Consider the following 19,176-nt stretch of genomic DNA (forward strand, 5'->3'; position numbering starts at 1 on the left):
ACGCGAGCGTGTGGAGGACGGCGCACGCGGCGAAGAGCAGCCAAGGGCCGACGAGGGCGGCGCCGAGGACGACGAAGTGCCGGCCGGCCCGGGAGGACGCGCGGGCGGGGTCGGGGCGCCGGGTGAGCGGGATTCTGGCGGCGTTAGTTAGTGAGGGGACGTGGGGGTGTGCTTACAGGTGAGAGAGCAGGAGGACGGTGTAGGCCGACAAGAGCAGTCCGATCGGCCGCGGCGACACTGCCCAAGGCTGAATGCACGGTAAATTCCCGACGCCGGAGGAGCACACACTGGTGTTTGAGCTGGGCCCGGGGCGGGCGGTCGCCCTCGAGAGAAGGAAGACGGCGTAGACGCCCGCGAGCGCCCGCGCGACCTCTGTGGCATCTTAGCTGTCGCCGGTGAGGCTTAAGGCGCTCACCATGGTAGAGCCCCGGGGTGCGCCCAAGCTTGCGGTCAAATCGCGGGGAGTCCATTGAAGGGGGAGTCAAGAGGCTGCGATAGTCATCGAGAATGCGGGTCAAATGCGGGCGGAAGGACAGTACCGGCTCGACGGCGGCACTCACATCTACTTATTATTAACCTCAATTCACGATGTCGTCCACCTTGCCATTGAATATTGAAGCTCCATCCCACACTGCTGTCTACCACCCAGGAACAGACTACTATCTGTTCTCTGCGTGGCGATACAGTACTCAAGGGGTAGGAAAACAGACGCAATGGGTCATAGGCAAACGTAGAGGTAGAAATACAGCGAGACATTACAGTTGTGGTCGCGGGGGTAGCGTAAGGGGAAAGATTAGGACTAGTAGGCCACGGTCCGTACGATACGCGTCGACTTTTGTTGTTGGTTTGTGTTGGCAAAGACTAGTCTGAGTCCGACTCGGAATCCTCAGCGTCTGAGCCGTAATAGCATTCTGCACCAGGCGGTCAGCTGGGAAACACACTGCGCGCCGGCCACACACCTTTGGCGTTCAGCTTGGGCCGCGCGCGGTAGCCGGGGACGGGCAGCGGGACGCGGAAGCTCATCGCGGTCGGGGCGGTGACGGGGTCGATAGACTGCGAGCGTGTTGCTGTCGCGGCGGCGAGCGCGCGGGCATGGGCGATGTTCCCATAGCCGCCGCGTCCAACGGGCTGGGGAACGGAAATGAGTGCACGAAGAGCAATGGGGAGGGACGCACTATGGCCATCCGCCTCGCGTCAGCATGGGCCCGCAGAATCTCCTGCTCCTGGTTGGAGTAGGCCCATTCGTGCGAGCTATGCGCTTGGGCAGCAGCTATGTTTCCATATCCACCTCGCCCAGTCGAATGAGAGCCACGGGTGCGTTGGCGGCCGCGCGGCCACGGGAATTCTTCGTCTTGCTGCTGCTGTGCGTTGTCGTTGAAGTAGTTCCCCAATCCTGCCCGTCCAGCGAAGTGCTATCCAATATGAGCGCGGATATGACGGGCGGCGCGGGGACGTACACCGCGGGATGGTTCTGGGGGGAAAGAAAAGGGAAATGCCGTCAACACATGGCTCGCGATAAGGGAGAAGAGAAGCGGCGTTGGAGCGAAAGATAAGGAAATGCGCTGGCTCTTGCTTTCGACCACCACCACTCACCGATTGCCGTGGCTGGCGCGGCCGACTCTCGCCCCTCGTTTCCCTCGCCCTCCTGACGGCCGCGCAAGCTCGCACTCAACGCCGAGATCCGCCCCGTAAACGACCTATTATTCGTCGCGCTCTGCTGGTGCTGCTGGTGGGGCATGTCCACTGGAGTTGGGGTGCGACGCGACGGGGGAGGCGGACAAGATGGAAGGGGGACGCAAGGGAAAAGGGTGCTGCTTTTCGCTCATTCGCCGTAATGGATGGTGTCGTTGGCGTGATCACATCCACCCACCCATAAACGTGCACCGCCTGACCTTACCCGCCGCTTGTTCTCGCCTTCTCCCGGATCTCAGACCCCCCACGACATGACACACTCGACACACTCGACACTCAGGGCCAGCCTAGCGTAGCACCTCTTCGTATATTGCGGCCCCTCCCGCAAAAGCCAAGCCACAAACCGCCAGCTATCAGTCCATCTGCGCTATTCCTGTCGCAAGAATGGCTCGATATTGTCCACTCGCGGTTAATTCATACATCATTCTATTCCCCACGTTCTCTGGGCCCACAAGCCAAACGTGTCTCACTTGTCGCGTCACACATGGGCTCATGGCTACATGGAGATCGTGGCGCTTCCCGTTTCTCACTGTAATTGCTCCCTCTTCCATCCGTGCCTTCTGCACGTTGGCCGCGGCGTACAGCATACACATCTGCGGTCCAGAGGGCGATGAGCATCGACAGTGGGGACGGGACTACTGCGCAGAGCAGGCGTGCCCTTGGCGCAGGAGCTTCTCCGCATGCGCACATTTCCGATTACTGACCCGCCCGGCGCCTCGTGACCGCTGCGACTGGCAAGGTCCGCATTCATCTCCCCCTATCCTTCAGATTGTGCAATAATAAATGGTCTATACTAGAAATCTCAGCCAATTCGCTGTTTATATCTGCACACAGGTCCAAGGCAATGTAGAACGGCCTGCTTTGCGCATATCTTTGTGCTTGAACGCATCGTTCCCCGCCCGCTGTCAACGTGAATGACGAGAAACTTGAAGAAGGGCCGCTAACTGGCGCATACCGGCAGGGGAAGACAGTGTCGTGGGCGAGATCCGTTGTTCATTAGTCAGACGAATTGTGGTCATTGTCCTGCCACTGGCAAATGCGCGAAGAGGGAATGGGTATATGCTACGGTATATGCCGCCCTCGGAGGGCTGCCGGACCCAGTGCCCAACCGTTGGCGACCTCTCGTGTCTTGGCTCTGCGGTCTACGGTAGTCTACCATCCTAGTACTCGGTCAATAAGTTCAACTTGAAGTAAGTAGTAGTAAGTTGTCTGAAAAACCTTCAAGTTAGTAGTAGTGAGCAACTTGAAAAATCTTTCATTGATCTTTCACCTACGCGACTGGCAACTAATAATAGGTGGGGAGAATGGTACAGACTCGGATAGTTCTTGCCTTCATATCTTTAGCTCACAGCTAATTATTACCCGCTCTTCTAAGTTCTATACCTCCATGCTTCAAGTTGAATTCTTGCCCCGGCCAGCAGTCGCAACAGCGCAACAAGATAGATCCAGGTTCACACACTCCGAGTCGTTCGATAGTAATAAACCGCATTAATTCCTTCCTGACGACACACATAATACCCAAGTTTAAAAATAGCCCTTCTACGCGGGAATAGTCTTGTTGAACCAATCGACCGCCTGCTGGAATGCCTTCTCGAACGCCTCCTTGACCTCCGGGTACATCAGGAAATTAACCAATCCTTCCGGAGGCCTTGCAAGGCCTTCTGAAAGGTCTTTTAGCCTTTGATGTTTTGGCCAAGACTTCTGTGGTCCTTTTAGGCCTTCTCAGCCTTTCAAAGTACTTCCGAAATCCAAATTGTTGATATGTTGAGTTAATCGGAAGAACTTGCGTCATCATCAAACTTCTTCGGCGAAATAACGCCTCTTCTTCCCACCCTTTTTTCTTCTTCCCCCACCATCTCCCCGCTATCCTCTTGTCGTCTGGTCCCCTCCGCAAGTTTGCTGCAAGTCATACCGAATGAAACAAGGCACACAAAGACCATTCAAGTACGCAAGACTGCCTGCAAGCACCTCAAGGCATTCCCAGCAAGCCGCGCCAGCAAGCCGCGATCGCGCGAGGAGCAGCAAGCGCTGGCCAGTGACCTCTGCAACTCGCTGCTCCGGACTGACCTCACCCATCAAGTCCTTCCATTCCCCCCACATGCCAGCGCCACTTCCGTCCCGTCCCATCCCACTCTGCACCAATGCACCAACTCCTCGCCGCTCGGTTCTCGAACATGCGACTAAGCGAATGCGAAGACAAATGCAAATGACCGCGGTGACTGGGATGGTGTCTGCTCGGCATGGCAGCATTCAACTTCACGGAACTCGATGCGGGGCCTGCGCTGGTTCATTTGCGGCAGGTACAAGGGGACCGGGGACCCGAAGACTGCCCGGCGCCGCTGCAGGAACATGACCTGTGCCCACAACTCGTCGGCGGGGACAGCCATGAGCGGTAGCGGCGGCTATGACTCGGACCGGTAGTGGGTGGAGTGTTGTTCGTCTACTTCATGTTGTTTTATTACTAGATTAATACAAGTTGTGGTTTACTGCACCTGAATATGTGAACTGTGAGTCCTTTTGAGTGCCTTTTGGCCAGCCTTATTGATGCCTTTTGGGCCAAAAGGTCTTTTGAAAGGATGGACCTAGCTTTTGGAAGGCCTGAAAGACCTTTTGCCTTTTGGGGACTTTTTATGACCTTTTGGTCCTTTTAGACCTTTTAGACCTTTTGAAAGGCCCAAAAGGTTTTTGGTGAATTTCCTGATGTACTGCAGCGCAGGACGGGCGCCAAATCCATGCGCTGGAAAGAGTAAGTGCGATTCAGTTGGCAGCATCGTCTTGTCTTACCGGTCCCTAGCGACACAGTCAACAGGGCGCACAAGGACCCGAAAAGACACACACCAGGGTACACCTTGATTTCGTACTCCACAAACGTGTCCTTCCCCTCCCGCGCCTTGTACAGCGCCTCGATCTGGTCCAGCCGGGCTTTCGAGATGGCGAAATCGTCTAGAGACACGTTAGCACCAGAAACCTGCGCCATGACAAGGCGACCTTCTGCCGCGATCCAGGCAGTGGGCGCCTTTATACCGAGAATTTGCGCGTCGCTGGGCGGTGACGGGTGGGCGATGACGATGCTGCTGAAGAGGGCGGGGTGCTGCGAGCCGAGAATGAGGGAAACGCCGCCACCGAAGCAGTAACTTGGGCCATGAGACGACTGTCGGACCGGCGAAATAGCGACACACCCAATAGCCCCCAGGTTCTCGTACTTCTTCGATTCCTGCAGCTTGGTGATGAACTAGAAATTTAAGAAAAGCATCAGTTTGTTAGTGGGAAGGTAGAAGGCGACGCACGGTAAGCGCCCTTGCCGCGCCTTGGGGTGGGCGGTTGCGGACACGGGCGGGCGGCCCGCAAAGAGGTCGGGCACGTACAGTGTTGGCCCTAAGGGCTTAAAAACCGACCTCCCCAGGGTCTAAGGGCTGAGAGCTTAGGCTAAGGCTTAGGGCTTAGAAGGCTTAGCCGGGTTTAAGGGCTTAGAGTCCCAAAAAGAAATTTTTGATGGCTCTAATTTTTGGCAATATACATGCAAACTATGGTTGGTAGACCTCCGAATTGTCAATTTCGATAGCTCCTGAATCAAGAGTATCATCCTCCGCCTCCAATTCTGCCATCACACGCATGTAGCGCTCGTCGTCTGCCCGCGCACGAGCCGAAACCCTCGTGCGCAGTTGCTCCTTTGGCGTGCTGGTCCCAAATAATTTCTCGAGCGACATGGAAGACAAGCAGAAGAAGGGAAGATGGGCCGATAATAATCGATGAAGTTTTTGTCAGCCGCGTCGATCATATGTCATACATATTACGCGATCTCTAAGCCCTCTAAGCCCTCCGAAGATTTTCGGCCAATATCTAAGCCTTAGCCTAAGCCTTAGTCTAAGGCCTTAGGGCTTAGACACCCTCTAAGCCTTAGAGCTTAGAGCCAACACTGGGCACGTAGACATCACATGCGAGCGCTTTCGCAAAGCTGTCCGCGAGGATGCGCGCGTTCTGCCGGGGTCAGCCAGGCGCAACGCAACAGCGAGAGTGGAGACGGACGTTGAGCGGCAGCCCGAATATATCCGTCAGCAGGATGATTGCCCGTGTGGAGGAGGCGCCTTGCGGGCCCGGGCCCGGGGAGAAGTACGCTGCGTTGTCGATTTCGGAGATCGTGCCGGTCGGTGTGCCCTCCAAGGCCGCGCCCGGTGAAGCAATTGGGGGCACGACATCGTCCGTCGTTGGTCCGTCGTGGAGGGGGGAGGGAAAGGAGGACAACGTGATCATATGTAGCGAGGAAGGCGATTATGTCAGCACCGAAAATCTCACTTTGGACCCGAACGCCGACTCCGAAGATGGCTTCAGCGCAAAATACGGCTTGGGAGCTGGCAAAACAAGTTTGGTGGCCCAGTGCCGAAATCCATCGTCTTCGAAAACTGCTGGACGAAAACCACTTCTGAAGACTTCAGAAGCTTACTACACCGCAGATTCCAGAACATGGTTCACGAGCCCAACCAGTCTCGTCGTAATCGTTGTTGGGCAGCACTGACTGAGGAATGTTCAATGGGGTCTAATGCAGCTTCTGCGGGCAAAGCATAGCAATGAGTAGGGAATGGCACGGAATCCGGATAGGTGCAATCCATGCAGATACACAGATTTTATCTGTATTACCTTGATTCACCTTGCTTTGCAAGGTCCCCCACCCTGACAATTCCCATCAAATTTACCATCAAAACTGCTGTTTCCAAATAGTACGAAATAAATGATGTCACCCTCTTCTTGCAACACTGAGTACTACTTAAGCACCCTTCCTTCTTACATCTATAGCAATGTCTGTCAGGGGAACCCCTGCTTCGGCCTCCTTCGGACCGTCTGAGCGCATCCGAGGCACATCCAACCGCCGACCGGTGCCCCCTCGGACGCTCCGACCCACCCCGACCATCGTCCACGGCCTCCTTCGCCCGTACAATCACCGATCCATCAAGACCCTCCCAACGATCACCTTGGGACAGAGCCTGTGACGCCGCTCAGGCCTTCTGTGCTCTACGTCGGCAGTTACAGACGACCAGTATATAGTTGGCTCCCTAGCAGGTGGACCCTTGGAGTTTCTTCTCTTTGGATCCTCCCCTGCTTGGTCGGTCCCTCCGTGTATTTCCGTAGCTTTTATTTACGCTTTGGATCCTCCCCTGCTAGGCTTTGGTCGGAGTCTCCAGGGTTGCCCTTACATCAGTGGTCGAAGGTTCAAATCGGGTCGTGTCGGGCCCGATGAGTCGTTGGCACCTCCTTGCATGGAGAAACCCCCAGGTTTTATGAGGAAGGCCCTTCACCAGTAGCCATGTTTTTACTAGTAATCATGAGTGAATGAGCTGGCAATAGAGTACATGGTACACTATTGCACCTTATATATGTGGGCCTGCAAAGGGGGTGATCGGACATCCTGGCCTCTCCTGCTCCTCCTCGCTCCCATTCCTGGCCGCAGAGGGGACGATCATACATCCCTTGCGGGCGAGGCGCTACTCCTAACCTCCTAGCACTCCTCCCCAGTCCCCTGGTGTCGAGTTGGGCTCGGCAACAGCTCGACGTGTCGTTCTCGGTCACGTGCTTCCCACGTGTGCGTTCCTCCTACTGGGGCGCATTGTCACAGTTTGGGTCGGGCCGCCGGGCCACGGGGCCGATTGGGCCCGCCATACTCCTCGACGCTCCCATTCTTCCAACCCCTTCCGTTCACCCCTGCGACCCTACGTAGCGCCCATCCGATCCGCCCTGGGACCTGGCGCCCACCCGATCTATCCCTAATATTGTAGCATATAAAAACCATACTCACAAGATGTAGTCGCTAGGCTAATATCGTCTATTCTCCAGGCTAACACCCATCTCTTGTGCTCCTTAGACCCACTCGAAGTCGGACCCCTGACGCCCCGATACAGCCCGAGCCCGACGCTGACACGCATGTTCCCCATCGTCACGTGCTGCGTGTTACGGGCCCGCGGTGGCCTGACACCAGCACCGGAGAGGACAGGCCGGGTCTTATCCGTGACACAATGCTCTAAAATAGTAGTGTAAGGGCAACCCCAAAGGCTTCAACAAAAGTCCTAGCAGGGGACGATCTAAAGCATGAATAAAGGCTACAGAAATACATGGAGGGACCAACCTAGCAGGGGAGGATCCAAAGAGAAGAAACTCTAAGGGTCTGCCTGCTAGGGCACCAACTATATACTGGTTATCCGTAACCACTGTTGTGTTGTAATTATGCTTACTCTAGCAAACTCTGAGCAGGTCATTCAGCCCAATGCTGACTGATCCCAGTCAGACCATTGTAGAATATTCATAGGTAGTATAAATCCTGTATACTACTCTAGGGAATGACATTGGATTCTCTATCCCCTCACTCTTATTTCTTCCACATGTTGTTGAGCACAGAAGGCCTGAGCAGTGTCACAAGCCTGATTCCAAGGCAACTATTGGGAGGGCCTTGACAGATTGGTGATAGTGTGGGCATTGGAGGCTGTGGACGATGGTCGGGCTGGGTTAGAATGTTCAAAGGGCAAGAGCTAGATGTGCTTTAGATGCACTCAGACGGTCTGAAGGAGGGGAAAGTAGAGGTTCCCCTGACAAGTAGCTAATCCAAATCCCTCTGTTAGATTATGTTTACAGGAGGCTTTTTAGTCCTATGTCTGCAGTGAATTGCCTTTTTTGGAGATTGTAAGTACATCACAATATTAATAGTATATTTGTCAGACTGCGGGTCGGGCCGTGCAAGAACCTCTCCTAAGAACGCGCGCCCGGAACAGAACAGACGGATAATCGGGCCCGCAAGTGCGGCGGGCGGGGTAGATCGAAACCGAAAGGGCCTGTGAACTCGGTCCCTTGCCGTGGTCGGTGGTCGAAGGTTCGAGTCGGGTCGTGTCGGGCCCGATGAGTCGACAACGCCTCCTTGCACGGAGTAAGGTAGTTCTTTAGACGATCTAAGCGATAGAGTACAGGGTACACTATCGCGCCTTATATACGCGGGCCCGCAAAGGGGTGATCGGACACCCTGGCCTCTACTCCTCCTCCTTGCTCCCGTTCCTGGCCGCAGAGGGGACGATCGTACATCCCTTGCGGGCCAGGCGCTACTCCTAACCTCCTAGCACTCCTCCCCAGTCCCCTTGTGTCGAGTTGGGCTCGGTGACGGCTCGACGCGTCGTTCTCGGTCACGTGCTTCCCACGTGTGCGTTCCTCCTACTGGGGCGCATGTTCCCCGTCGTCACGTGCTGCGTGTTACGGGCCCGCGATGGCCCGACACCAGCGCCGGAGCGGACGGGCCGGGTCTTATCCGTGACATCACCCCCTCCCTAGGAACGACTCGTCTCGAGTCGGCGTGGCTCGGTCGCCCCGGTTTCTCGGGTTAATTAGAGTTTAGCTCGTCCTTCCAATCGCATATTCCATCCAGCCCATAAGCTTAAGCTAAGCTTCGGCTGCGCATTTTAATCTCCCGCGGCTTCTGTTGCCTCGTGGCGTCCGCAGATCGATTCTTCCTGTCCATCAAGTGTTTCACCGCCGTCACGTGCGGTACTGCGTTTTCGTGTTGACAATATATTTCGCGTCCTTTGTCCTCTTCCTGCTATTCCGGGCGTCCTCGGGGCGTCTCACTTCGCCCTCCTTTTTGCGAGGGTTTCCATATGGAATATTCCCTGTTTCGGGCCATATATAGGCTGTGTCGATTCTCCTTTTCCCTTCGTTTTTCGTCGTCTCCCCGTCATGGCCCCCCCACTATTCCTTCGTCGACGAAACACTGCCGCCGTACTCCAGCGCTGTCCCGCCGTTACGGGTAACGCCTGGTTTTTGGACGCCCTGGCCTTCCCGTCATTTGCCCCGACCAGCGACCCCAACCATTCTTCGTTCCCCATCCAACAGTCGGGCCTTGTCGATTTGGCGGACCTTCCCGCTCGTCAGGTCATCCGCCTCCCGTGCATAGGGTCGACCTTTCGCGCGTTTTCGTCCGGGACCCACTTCACGCGTCGCCCTCGTCTCCACCATTCTCGTGCCCCCCGCTTCTCCCGTGGGTACTTTCGGGATCCTGCATATCGGTTTTCCCGTCTCCATCGCCCTCCCCTCGTCCGCCTTCCCAGTACCAGTCTCTGGGATTGGGTGCAAGCGTCCTTTGACGCGGCCATGGCGGCTGCCCTCTGGCGCCCTTCCATATTTGGTCCTCGCGACCGCTTCTTCGGCGTCCTTTTTGATGCTTACAAATCGTCTTGTCGGTGGAATTACCCTGGTCGCGGGTCTGGCGGCCCCTCCGACCTGCGCGAGTACTTGGGCGGCCTCGCTCGTCAGTTAGTCGTTGCTTTGGCGCCGTGTGAGGAGGACGGGGCAGACCGAGAGGCGTTTGAGGACCTGTGGCCCATCCTCGTGCGTAATCGGCCGCCGCTCTCTCCTTTCGTGTTCACTAAGCCCTTTGGCAGCGCGAGGTCATTCGTTTTGTTTTCTCGTTGTCTTTGGCGGGCCTCCCCGTCTTCTTGTCCCGCGGCCTCTGGAATCTGGCCCTCGACTGCGTGGGTCGCGTGTTCCCTTCATCGTCCCGTACCGGTCCCGAGCTACTCCTTCGTCATTTGCAGCAACCCTGCCCCCTCCTCGTTCCCCATTACTTTGCTTGGGACCCGGTATTGGAGTTTGGGGTGCGATTCTGGGAAGGTCCCGACCCCCGCGATGCGGCGACGTTTGTGGGCGCCCCCGCAATCTTCAAGAGGCGGAACTGGGGACCACTTTCTCTTTCCTGGGTATGGTGGAGCGCTGGGCGGAGTGGTTGGATCCTGGCACGGAGCCTTCCCCACCCACCTCAGGCTACCCCTACCTGGTACCTCTTAGGCTTAATCGAACCCAGGGAACCCTGGGCCTAAGAGGTACCAAATCCATGGTATCACCCATGGGGGTGGTACTATCCACAAATTGTGGATGGTACCATGGGTGTCACACAACCCATGACCATGGTTCCATCCATACAGCCTTGGGTGCATCCATGGCTGTGTGGATGGTACCATGGTGCTTTGCCTGATTTGGATGGTGGGGTGAATGCCTTGTAGCTCGCTCAAATCTGGCTCAAAAAATAAGCGCTTTGGTGCAGCCGGTAGGTCTCCCCCCGGGCTCTTTGATCCAATCACCTAGTGACGGGAAAGTCACGGGTTTGGCTGGAAGGTGCTTCTGGCATATTTTAGGAAAAATACCCTTGCAATGCTATTGCCTTGGCTTTTGGGTTGTCTGATTTGCACTAGAAAAATGAGATATTTTCGCTCTTCAAGACAGGCCAAGTCCCATGAGATTTGCTTGGCAGACTATGGAGTTTTGAATATTTTTTGATTTTTCTGGCTTTTGATTAGTTGGCAGTTCGGGCATCATAAATGGGTAGTAGGCAGGCTAGAGTACATGGAAAGTGATGTACAGTATGTCTAGAGTATGTACTACATGCTCCCACCCAGTTGGCCATGCCCCCACTCCTTGGCCTTTGCAGGGTATTGGGCGCTGGGGGAGCCGATCGGCCATCACTGATGGCATCAATCCGACCGGCATGTTTGATTTGGATGCATCCATGGTGCCAGGCCCATGGATGCATCCATGGCTGGGCTTGATACCATGCATGGATGCATCTATAGGTAGTTTTGAAATTATCTGTGGTACCATCCATCTCACATGGATGGTACCACAGTCCTGACATGGATGGTACCACAGTCATGGTTAATACCATAATGGATGCAACCACAGTCATATGTGGATGCAGCCACGGGCAACTTGGATCAAACTGTGGGTACATCCATATAGACATGGTTGCATCCACATATGGATGGTACCATAGCACATGGTTGCATCCACACTTCCTGTATGGAAACATCCATACACTAGTGGTACTATCCAAGGCCCATATGGTCCTCTATGTCCCTGGTAATACTAAGTAAGTAACCTTACATCTCAGAAGGCTTTCAATATGTGGAGAAGAGTAAATTCTATAATAATTTATCAATCAGTAGGTAATGTCAGATATGCAGCATATATGAAACTAAGTACACCACCAATTGGCATGTAGCTGATGTTCAGCTGTTGTTTCCAGCTGGCACTGACTCACATAACACCTGGCAGTAGCTGTTGGCCATGGGAATGCCAGATGCACAATCCAGAGGCCTAAGGACCTCCTGGAAAATTCCGCACTGGATGTCAATGAGATGATTGATACTTCCCTCTTCCCTCTTCCCTCTTCCCTCTTCCCTCTTCCCTCTTCCCTCTTCCCTCTTCCCTCTTCCCTCTTCCCTCTTCCCTCTTCCCTCTTCCCTCTTCCCTCTTCCCTCTTCCCTCTTCCCTCTTCCCTCTTCCCTCTTCCCTGCCCCTCCCTTCTTCACTCCCTTTCTCCAGTTCTCTCTCCCCTTCCTTCCCCACTACCCCTCCACTTCTCTCAATATCACTCAATAGCCGGCCAAAGCTGGTGACAAGCTGGGTCCATTTGTGTAGAGAGCTGGAATCCAGCTCATGACAATGGTGTAAAGCTTTAGCATGTGCATTTTTCAACTGAGAAAATTAGTTACTGAAAGATAAGCATGCATCTTCAGCTAGCCCTGATGGATGATACTGGGAAAGAGATCATCATTTAAGGGGTATACCAGCTTGCCATCATTTATCCCATTCAGCTATATCATTTGTCACTATTATCTCAATTTAGTCACTGCCAAGCATGCTTGAATACTAAAGGGGACAGTATTGTACAAATATCTGAGAACTATGAATGTGGAATGTACCATAGCCCTATAGATTAATGACCTTACCACCTGGGATTGAGCTCTACTATAAGGACAAGAACACCACTGGCTACCAGATAGAGAATACCCAAATAGTTAATATCTACTCAGACTGCTAAAACTTACAAAAGCCATGACATGGTGAACTCTTCATTTTCTGATAGGATAACACTGATAATAGTACTATAAGAGATTCCCATATTCAAGTCTTGCATTTTACTTAAAATTGAACAATGACTAGTTTTAATAGCTAAGATCTCTCTTTCATCCTCTGTTCAGCTACCTTTGCTATGGTGAACTTATTATTGAATGGATGGATAATACTGATAATAGTACTAGGAGAGATTCCTAGGTTCAAGTGTGGAATCACACTTGAAATTAAACAATCACTAGTTATAACAGCTAAGACCTCTCTTTCACCCTATTCAGCTACCTTTTATAATACATTTTAGGTGTTGAATTGATTACAGGAGAGAGTTCTACTAGAAATTTAGAGCTCCTCTGAAGGTCTGATACTCAGTCTATCAACCTCATCATTCATATAAACCAGTTCACACTCAATCTGTCTTTTACTGTTCCCCAGTTCATCCCAGAAATCAATTCAAGTATGTGTGTGTGTGTGTGTGTGTGTGTGTGTGTGTGCAGATTACAGCTAGACTGCATATATCATGAGTCATAGTATTCATAGGTCTAGTGGGGAATCACTAGAGATTACATACCTGAAAGATATGGTATGAGAGATGTGAACTGTGAGTGTCCTAATAGAAGCAACCCTCTGTATATAGTTCCAACTTTAACTTTAGTGAGAACTCCCTATCTATGAGTGAGTTATTGACAGATTGATATTAAAATACTAGGTATGATAGCCAAACTTACATATGGTTAGTAATGAAATCAGTAGACAATAAGTGCACCTTATTTGAACCCAATTAGTTGTCAAAACATGGTGTCACATTATTATGACTCAATTGCATTTTATCACTTATTTCAGATATATCACGTACACTTTGGTCCTGTCTCTGATTTTTAATATATATAGTCTTATATCTTATGGCATATTTAGCCTATTTAAAAATTGTTAGCTGATATCAGCTTTAAGTTGAGTCCAATATGATAACTTAATATAAGTATTCCCCAATTTCTTAAAAAATCAAGTCTACTTTCGTAGAGTTTTATTGCTATTTTTCCAAGTCATTTGAAATATATATCTTTTTTGTCCACCATTTATTGCAAATCAATCCTACTTAAGCACCCATTTTTGGGTGGAAATCCCAGTATGAATAATAATGACATTATCAGAGGAACCTCCCCTTCGGCCCGCCAATTCCGAGTCTGATTCTGACTCTAGTGAGCATATCACCACCTCCATCAGGCACATCGCTGCCCTGCCATAGAGATTCCCCTAGGACCTGGCCTGCGACATGGCACAGGCATACTGCTTGGAGCAATGATCACACTTGGTGTATCAAGAGCATAGTATATAGTTCAGCTACCTAGCAGGCGGACCCTTAGGGTTTCTTCTCTTTGGATCCTTCCTGCTAGGTCAGCTTCCTGTGTATTTGCCTGCCACTGGATCCTCCCCTGCTAGGACCCTGATTTCGGGCCTCCAGGGTTGCCTTACAGACATTCCATTGTCAAAAGATAGAAATACTGTTATTAAGGTACTTGTGGTTATGAGTTCTCCAATTAGTGAGATGACACCTCATTACACCGGGCGCAATGTCATCGGCGGCCCCGAGATGACGGTCTGATCGGCGGCATATCTGACAGGCCGCATGGCGGACCCAATGGCGGTTCCACAGGCGGCCAGGTTTTCTTTGTCTAATTCTTTGTATCATATAATATACATCAAATATCACTTTGTCACAGTCTTTGTGCTTCTGGTTGAATACCTCCTCAGGCTTCTAAACCATGCGCGGATCGTACTGGGACCGGATCAAACTTCCATGATAGGTTCCCACACACACTCTGGTGGGTATGCGGCCCGGGTATTCGACTCTTGCCGCAGCCTTCAAGACTGGTTAGCCGATCCCCGGGGCCGTTGCACGCAAGCATTCTCACCTTGACTTCGGCGCCCTCGAGCTCAGAAGCCGAAGGGCCAGACTTTCCAGGTGAGTTGTGTTGTCGAAGGTCCGGAAGTTTTCGAGCCCGTTGCAAACGATTATGGCAAAAAAAGTGATGCGTGGAAATCGTTGCTTGAGCTTTCTTGCCGCTGACCCGGCCTCGTTGTGGACAGCAGGGTGCAATGCCGCCCGTGCACGTTTGCGAAACGATCAGTCGTGAACGAGTGTGTTTTATTGGTCAAGGCAAGCATGTGTAAGTGCCCAGGGTCATACGAGTCAAGCTTAGGGCCGCCGGGCACCAGAAAACGCAAGCTCCGGGGCCGCGGACAACGCCGGAATGGTGTCGTCGCTCAGAGACAATCGTGCTCTGCCCAAGAACTCCTACCCAGCATCTCCTACCACAGACTTGCGCGGGGGGCTTGAGACGGCGGGAACTGCGGCGGGAGGACGGCGAGCTTGTCCAACGTCATGGCGGAGTCAAAGCCGCGCAGGTACACCGGCCTGACGCGCCGGGCATCGCCGTGGAGAGTTTGGGGGTGCCGCGGCGCGACACGCTCAGTGGCGACGGGGACGCAAAGGCCGCGAGAGAGCGGTAGTCGGCGGGGATCTGCGAGCGGCGCTTCGGCACCGGGGCGGACGCGAGTGTGACTGCTGCCGCGCTGGCTCAGGGTGGCCCGCGACTGCCACACTTGCACTTTCGCTTGTGCGCCCCAGCAGTACAGGCGCTTTCAGTGGCCTCAACAGACTCGGATGGGCTGTTCGATATGATTGGACTCCGTGTCCCCGGAGTCACACGCCTACCAATACTCTCCATGCTAGCCGGCACCTACATGCTGAGGGACAAGATGCGGGCATCCTTGGGCTTCGCGATACCCTCACTGGTGTGCAGTCTTGCACCGGCATTAGATACTGTTTGACATTATATTCATAGAAGAGCATGATAAATTACAATTTGTATGGCATGTATACTAATGAGCTCTTTGTTTCCTTCCACGGTTCAGAGCCCAACAAACAGTCCGGAACTTTTCTGGGATTCCAAGTGTTCCAGCTGGCCGTGTCCAAGATGTAAGGTGTGTAATAATATGTTCAGGCTCAATCATTTCCAGCTTCTGGTCTGGCTCAAAAGCAACCAGAGTTGATAACAGATGTGGAGAATGTGCATAGGGAGTGTTTGTGACATCAAGTGGACGGTCCCTCTGGACAACAATGAATTTCCTGAGAAATCCATGCAAAGGAAGTTCAAGAATTGTTTGGATGATACCAGTGCACTCCTCATGCTCCACAGGGTCCCAGTATTGAATAAGACTGTTGCTATAGTGGGACTTGCAAGAGCTGAATGTGACTTCTCCAACCCTATATTTGTGCAAGTGTCTAGCCACTGAAGGAACAATCATCTGAAAATGTTCAAGATCTGCATTTCCAACACTATTATCTAGATATCCAGCACCATTTCTGTTCAAAAATGAGAGAAGGAGCTTATATAGATCTGTTGAGAGCTGCCAGCAAGATCTCAGATAGTTTGTAAGTTCAACATTTGTCAACTCTGTTGGTGCTTTAAATCTTGCAGCATCAGGCTCCAAAATCTTAGTCAGAGCTTCTAGTTTGGGTGTCTTCCCAAAGTCTGAGTGGTATAGCCGTGCTGTAAAGCGGATTCGCCGGGATATTTGTCGCAGCATTGTAAAATCCATATCAGCTAAAATCCTCAGATATAATCTTCTAGATAGAAATGATAGCTCACATAATTGCTTGTTGGTAGGAATTTTTTGCAATTCTCCATTTAGTTTTTCCCCCCCACCCCTCCCCAGCAATACCAGCACCAGGACCCCACCATCGCATCTGATCTTCAACATGCATGGCATAATGAGCATTTGGAGGCTCAGTGATATCTGGATGTGTATTCTGGATATATTTTCTATAAGCCACAAATTTTTCTGTAAACACACTAGCATCATCATCAGAACACTGGAAGGAGGCATTGATATTAGTTGCTGATACTAGATCATAAAACCCCTGTTGCATTTGTTGATTGATATCATCATCCTCAGACAGCTGAGTTTCTGGAACAACTAGAGGCAAGATAACAGTAAACAAATTCAAATACTGAGCAGCTTTAAGCTTTCCATGTTTCTTTTCCCCTAGATTGTGAGGAAGGCGTGTTGCATATGAGGGCATGTCAATTTCCTGAATGCAAGTCTGAAACTTCTGCACTACAGCTTTTGAGACCTTCCAGTTGCCAAAGACAGCAGCCCCAGTAAAGTCATCATCTGTATCACTATCCTCTTCCTCTTCACTATCAGAGCCAGATGAAGAGGATGAATCACTATCACTGGAGGGCCTAGGTGTTGAAACTGCAGAAACTGAGTCATGAATGTCTTCCATTTCAATATCCTGGTCTAGAATAGTATGACCAATTGGTCTGATAGTAGCATTTGATGCTACAGAGTCTGTAGAGTTTTCCCGTCTGAGACTAGAATCATCATGTGGGTTAAGCTCTTCCTCCTCAGTTGAGTCTAGATCTTGAATCTTGTTCAGAAGTTCTAGATCCTTCTCATTTGTACGGCCAATACCCCAAACTGTACGAAGATGGAACTTTAAAATTCCCTCTAGCCAGTTATGCATAAAGCCTAAGATTGTATCTTTGATAGGATCCCTATATGGAAGCAAGTGAAGAGAGCAGTGTCTAACACCTGTATCTGTAGCCTGTTGATTTTTTGCCTTGATAGTTGTCTTGGCTTTCCAAGTAGCAGCCTGCTCTAAAACCTTCTCTGCAGTACGCAGTTCCCAGTTTTGATAGTCTAGACGAGCATTCTCTGGTCTTTGTAGAAGACAATACCAGCAATAGCAGGTAGCTGCATGGGATAAGAAGCCACTAGCCTCTCTTGAGGCAAGTAAGTCTGCAATCAGTGCCTTGATTCTTGCCTGCACAAAAACACCATCTGGGTGGAAGTAGGTAGCCATCTTCTTTCCAGGTGGTTCATACTCTAAAACCTTCTTAACAATAGGATCTATGACATGAGGTAAGGTGGTAGAGTCAGGCTTGGAAGGTGATGGGACAAGTCCAATTGGGAAAAGATTTTGCAGCTTATAGCGTATTTCAGGAGGTAAGTTTAAGCAACAGAGGCAGAGTGTTCCACAGGATATTACTTTTCCTAAGATAAAGAAAAAAAAAATTAACAAATTTTTAAAGGATATATATTTGAGCTCACCTGCTGTCTTGTTCATCAGAGGATTAAACCAGTCAATATACAAGCCAAAGACCAAATTATATTTGGAAGTTAGGTAGTCTTGCATATCTCTCCAAGCACGGCTATCCTGCAGATCACTGATTGAGCTCCCATCCTCTGGAATTGGACGATTTACAGCTGCTTCCAGATGCTCTTCAATATATTTCTGTGAGAGGAAAAATTGAAGCCATTCATCAAAATCTAGAGAATTGAATGTTGTATGAGCAACAAGCTTGAGACCTGTTGGGGTGCGGCATTTTTTCACTAGCTCTGCACCACATTCTTTAGCTCTGCTTGAGCGTTTAAATGGGCAGTGATCAGGTAATTCCTCTGCAGAACCAGAGTATTCTGTATAGCTTGATGGTTGGTTCCAGTTCAAAGCGAGCATGTAGTGTGCGTATATCAACAGGAATATCAAGACTAGGTAGATCCACAGTCACTCCAGGAGCTTGGTGAGCAAGGGTTATCTTGAAAATCTCTAGAGCAGTTTCCAGAATCAGTTTGATGCCTTTCAATGTTGTATTGACCACAGAGGATGGGACATTCTTCTTTGTGTGCAGCCAGATAGCAAGCATTGAGCACAACTCAACAATCAATTTGTTGGGCTCCTTATTTTCTGTAAATTAAAATATTATTGATGGAAATTCACTGATAAGTTTGCTTCACCATCTGCTGTATCCTGAAGAGGTTCTGGCTCAGGAGGTTGTTGGCCATCATCTATACAGTTTCTTGAGTATATTCTGTTAGCTAAGTGTGATCAGAGCTCACCTTCATCATCAGAATCTACTAAATTTAGATTTGCTATGATTTTTTGGACAGAATGTTTAGAAATGCGCTTTTTGGCAGGACCTTTAGGCTGAACAGGTGTCCGATGTTGATTCCGCTTTCTCCAGGTGAGCCATTTCCCCTGCTGTGGCATACCATCAATCACTATAATTGATTGATTGCAGCCATAGGCAGCACAGTTGCAGGGATAGAGTCGTGGTGGTTGCTTGGCCATTCAATGCGTCCTGACCCTTGGCGTAGTACATAGCGGGAGGAAGAATTCGGGAGAGTCGGCTGGGCTCCAGTCGGTTGACAACTCTGCGGTTTGGTGGCCTGTATACGTCGTTCAGTAAAGCAATATAATGAAACTTGACTGCTCTTACGGTTTGCCTGAGGGATTCAATTCCCATTCGGCCTTGCCCTCCTGGTCAAGATAGCGAAACAGCGACTCGACAGGAGCACTTCGGCCAGGTTTATCCCGTGCAACACGGGTAGGTGCATTCCTTTCACGCCGGTCCCGCTGCTCAACTGGAATGTCCTCGTCGTCGGAATGGCAGGCTGGCTGTGCAACGATGCGAAGAACGGGCTTGCGGAACTTCTTCCGCACAGCCGTTACCAAACGACGCGCACACAACTGGAAGAACAATCAGCATGGTGGTTATTTCGCAAAAAAAAAAATAGACAGACCCCATCCCGGCGCTTCTTGAT

At 51.2% G+C, this 19,176-nt stretch overlaps 1 protein-coding gene across 1 annotated transcript; it reads right to left on the bottom strand.

Annotated features, from left to right (window-relative positions):
* Positions 1-861: 861 nt before the first annotated feature.
* Positions 862-1,738, bottom strand: MIND_00636500 (uncharacterized protein; the record flags this gene model as incomplete). The annotated part of the gene is made up of 5 exons (XM_037363103.1): positions 862-911; positions 960-1,128; positions 1,176-1,412; positions 1,458-1,471; positions 1,594-1,738. The coding sequence occupies 5 exons, from the start codon at positions 1,736-1,738 to the stop codon at positions 862-864; spliced, it is 615 nt and encodes a 204-aa protein (XP_037221024.1).
* Between the last annotated feature and the right edge of the window lie 17,438 nt (positions 1,739-19,176).

The sequence above is a fragment of the Mycena indigotica genome, assembly GCF_014461135.1.
Source record: "Mycena indigotica strain 171206Taipei chromosome Unknown Mind.scaff0005, whole genome shotgun sequence".
Lineage (NCBI taxonomy): Eukaryota > Fungi > Basidiomycota > Agaricomycetes > Agaricales > Mycenaceae > Mycena > Mycena indigotica.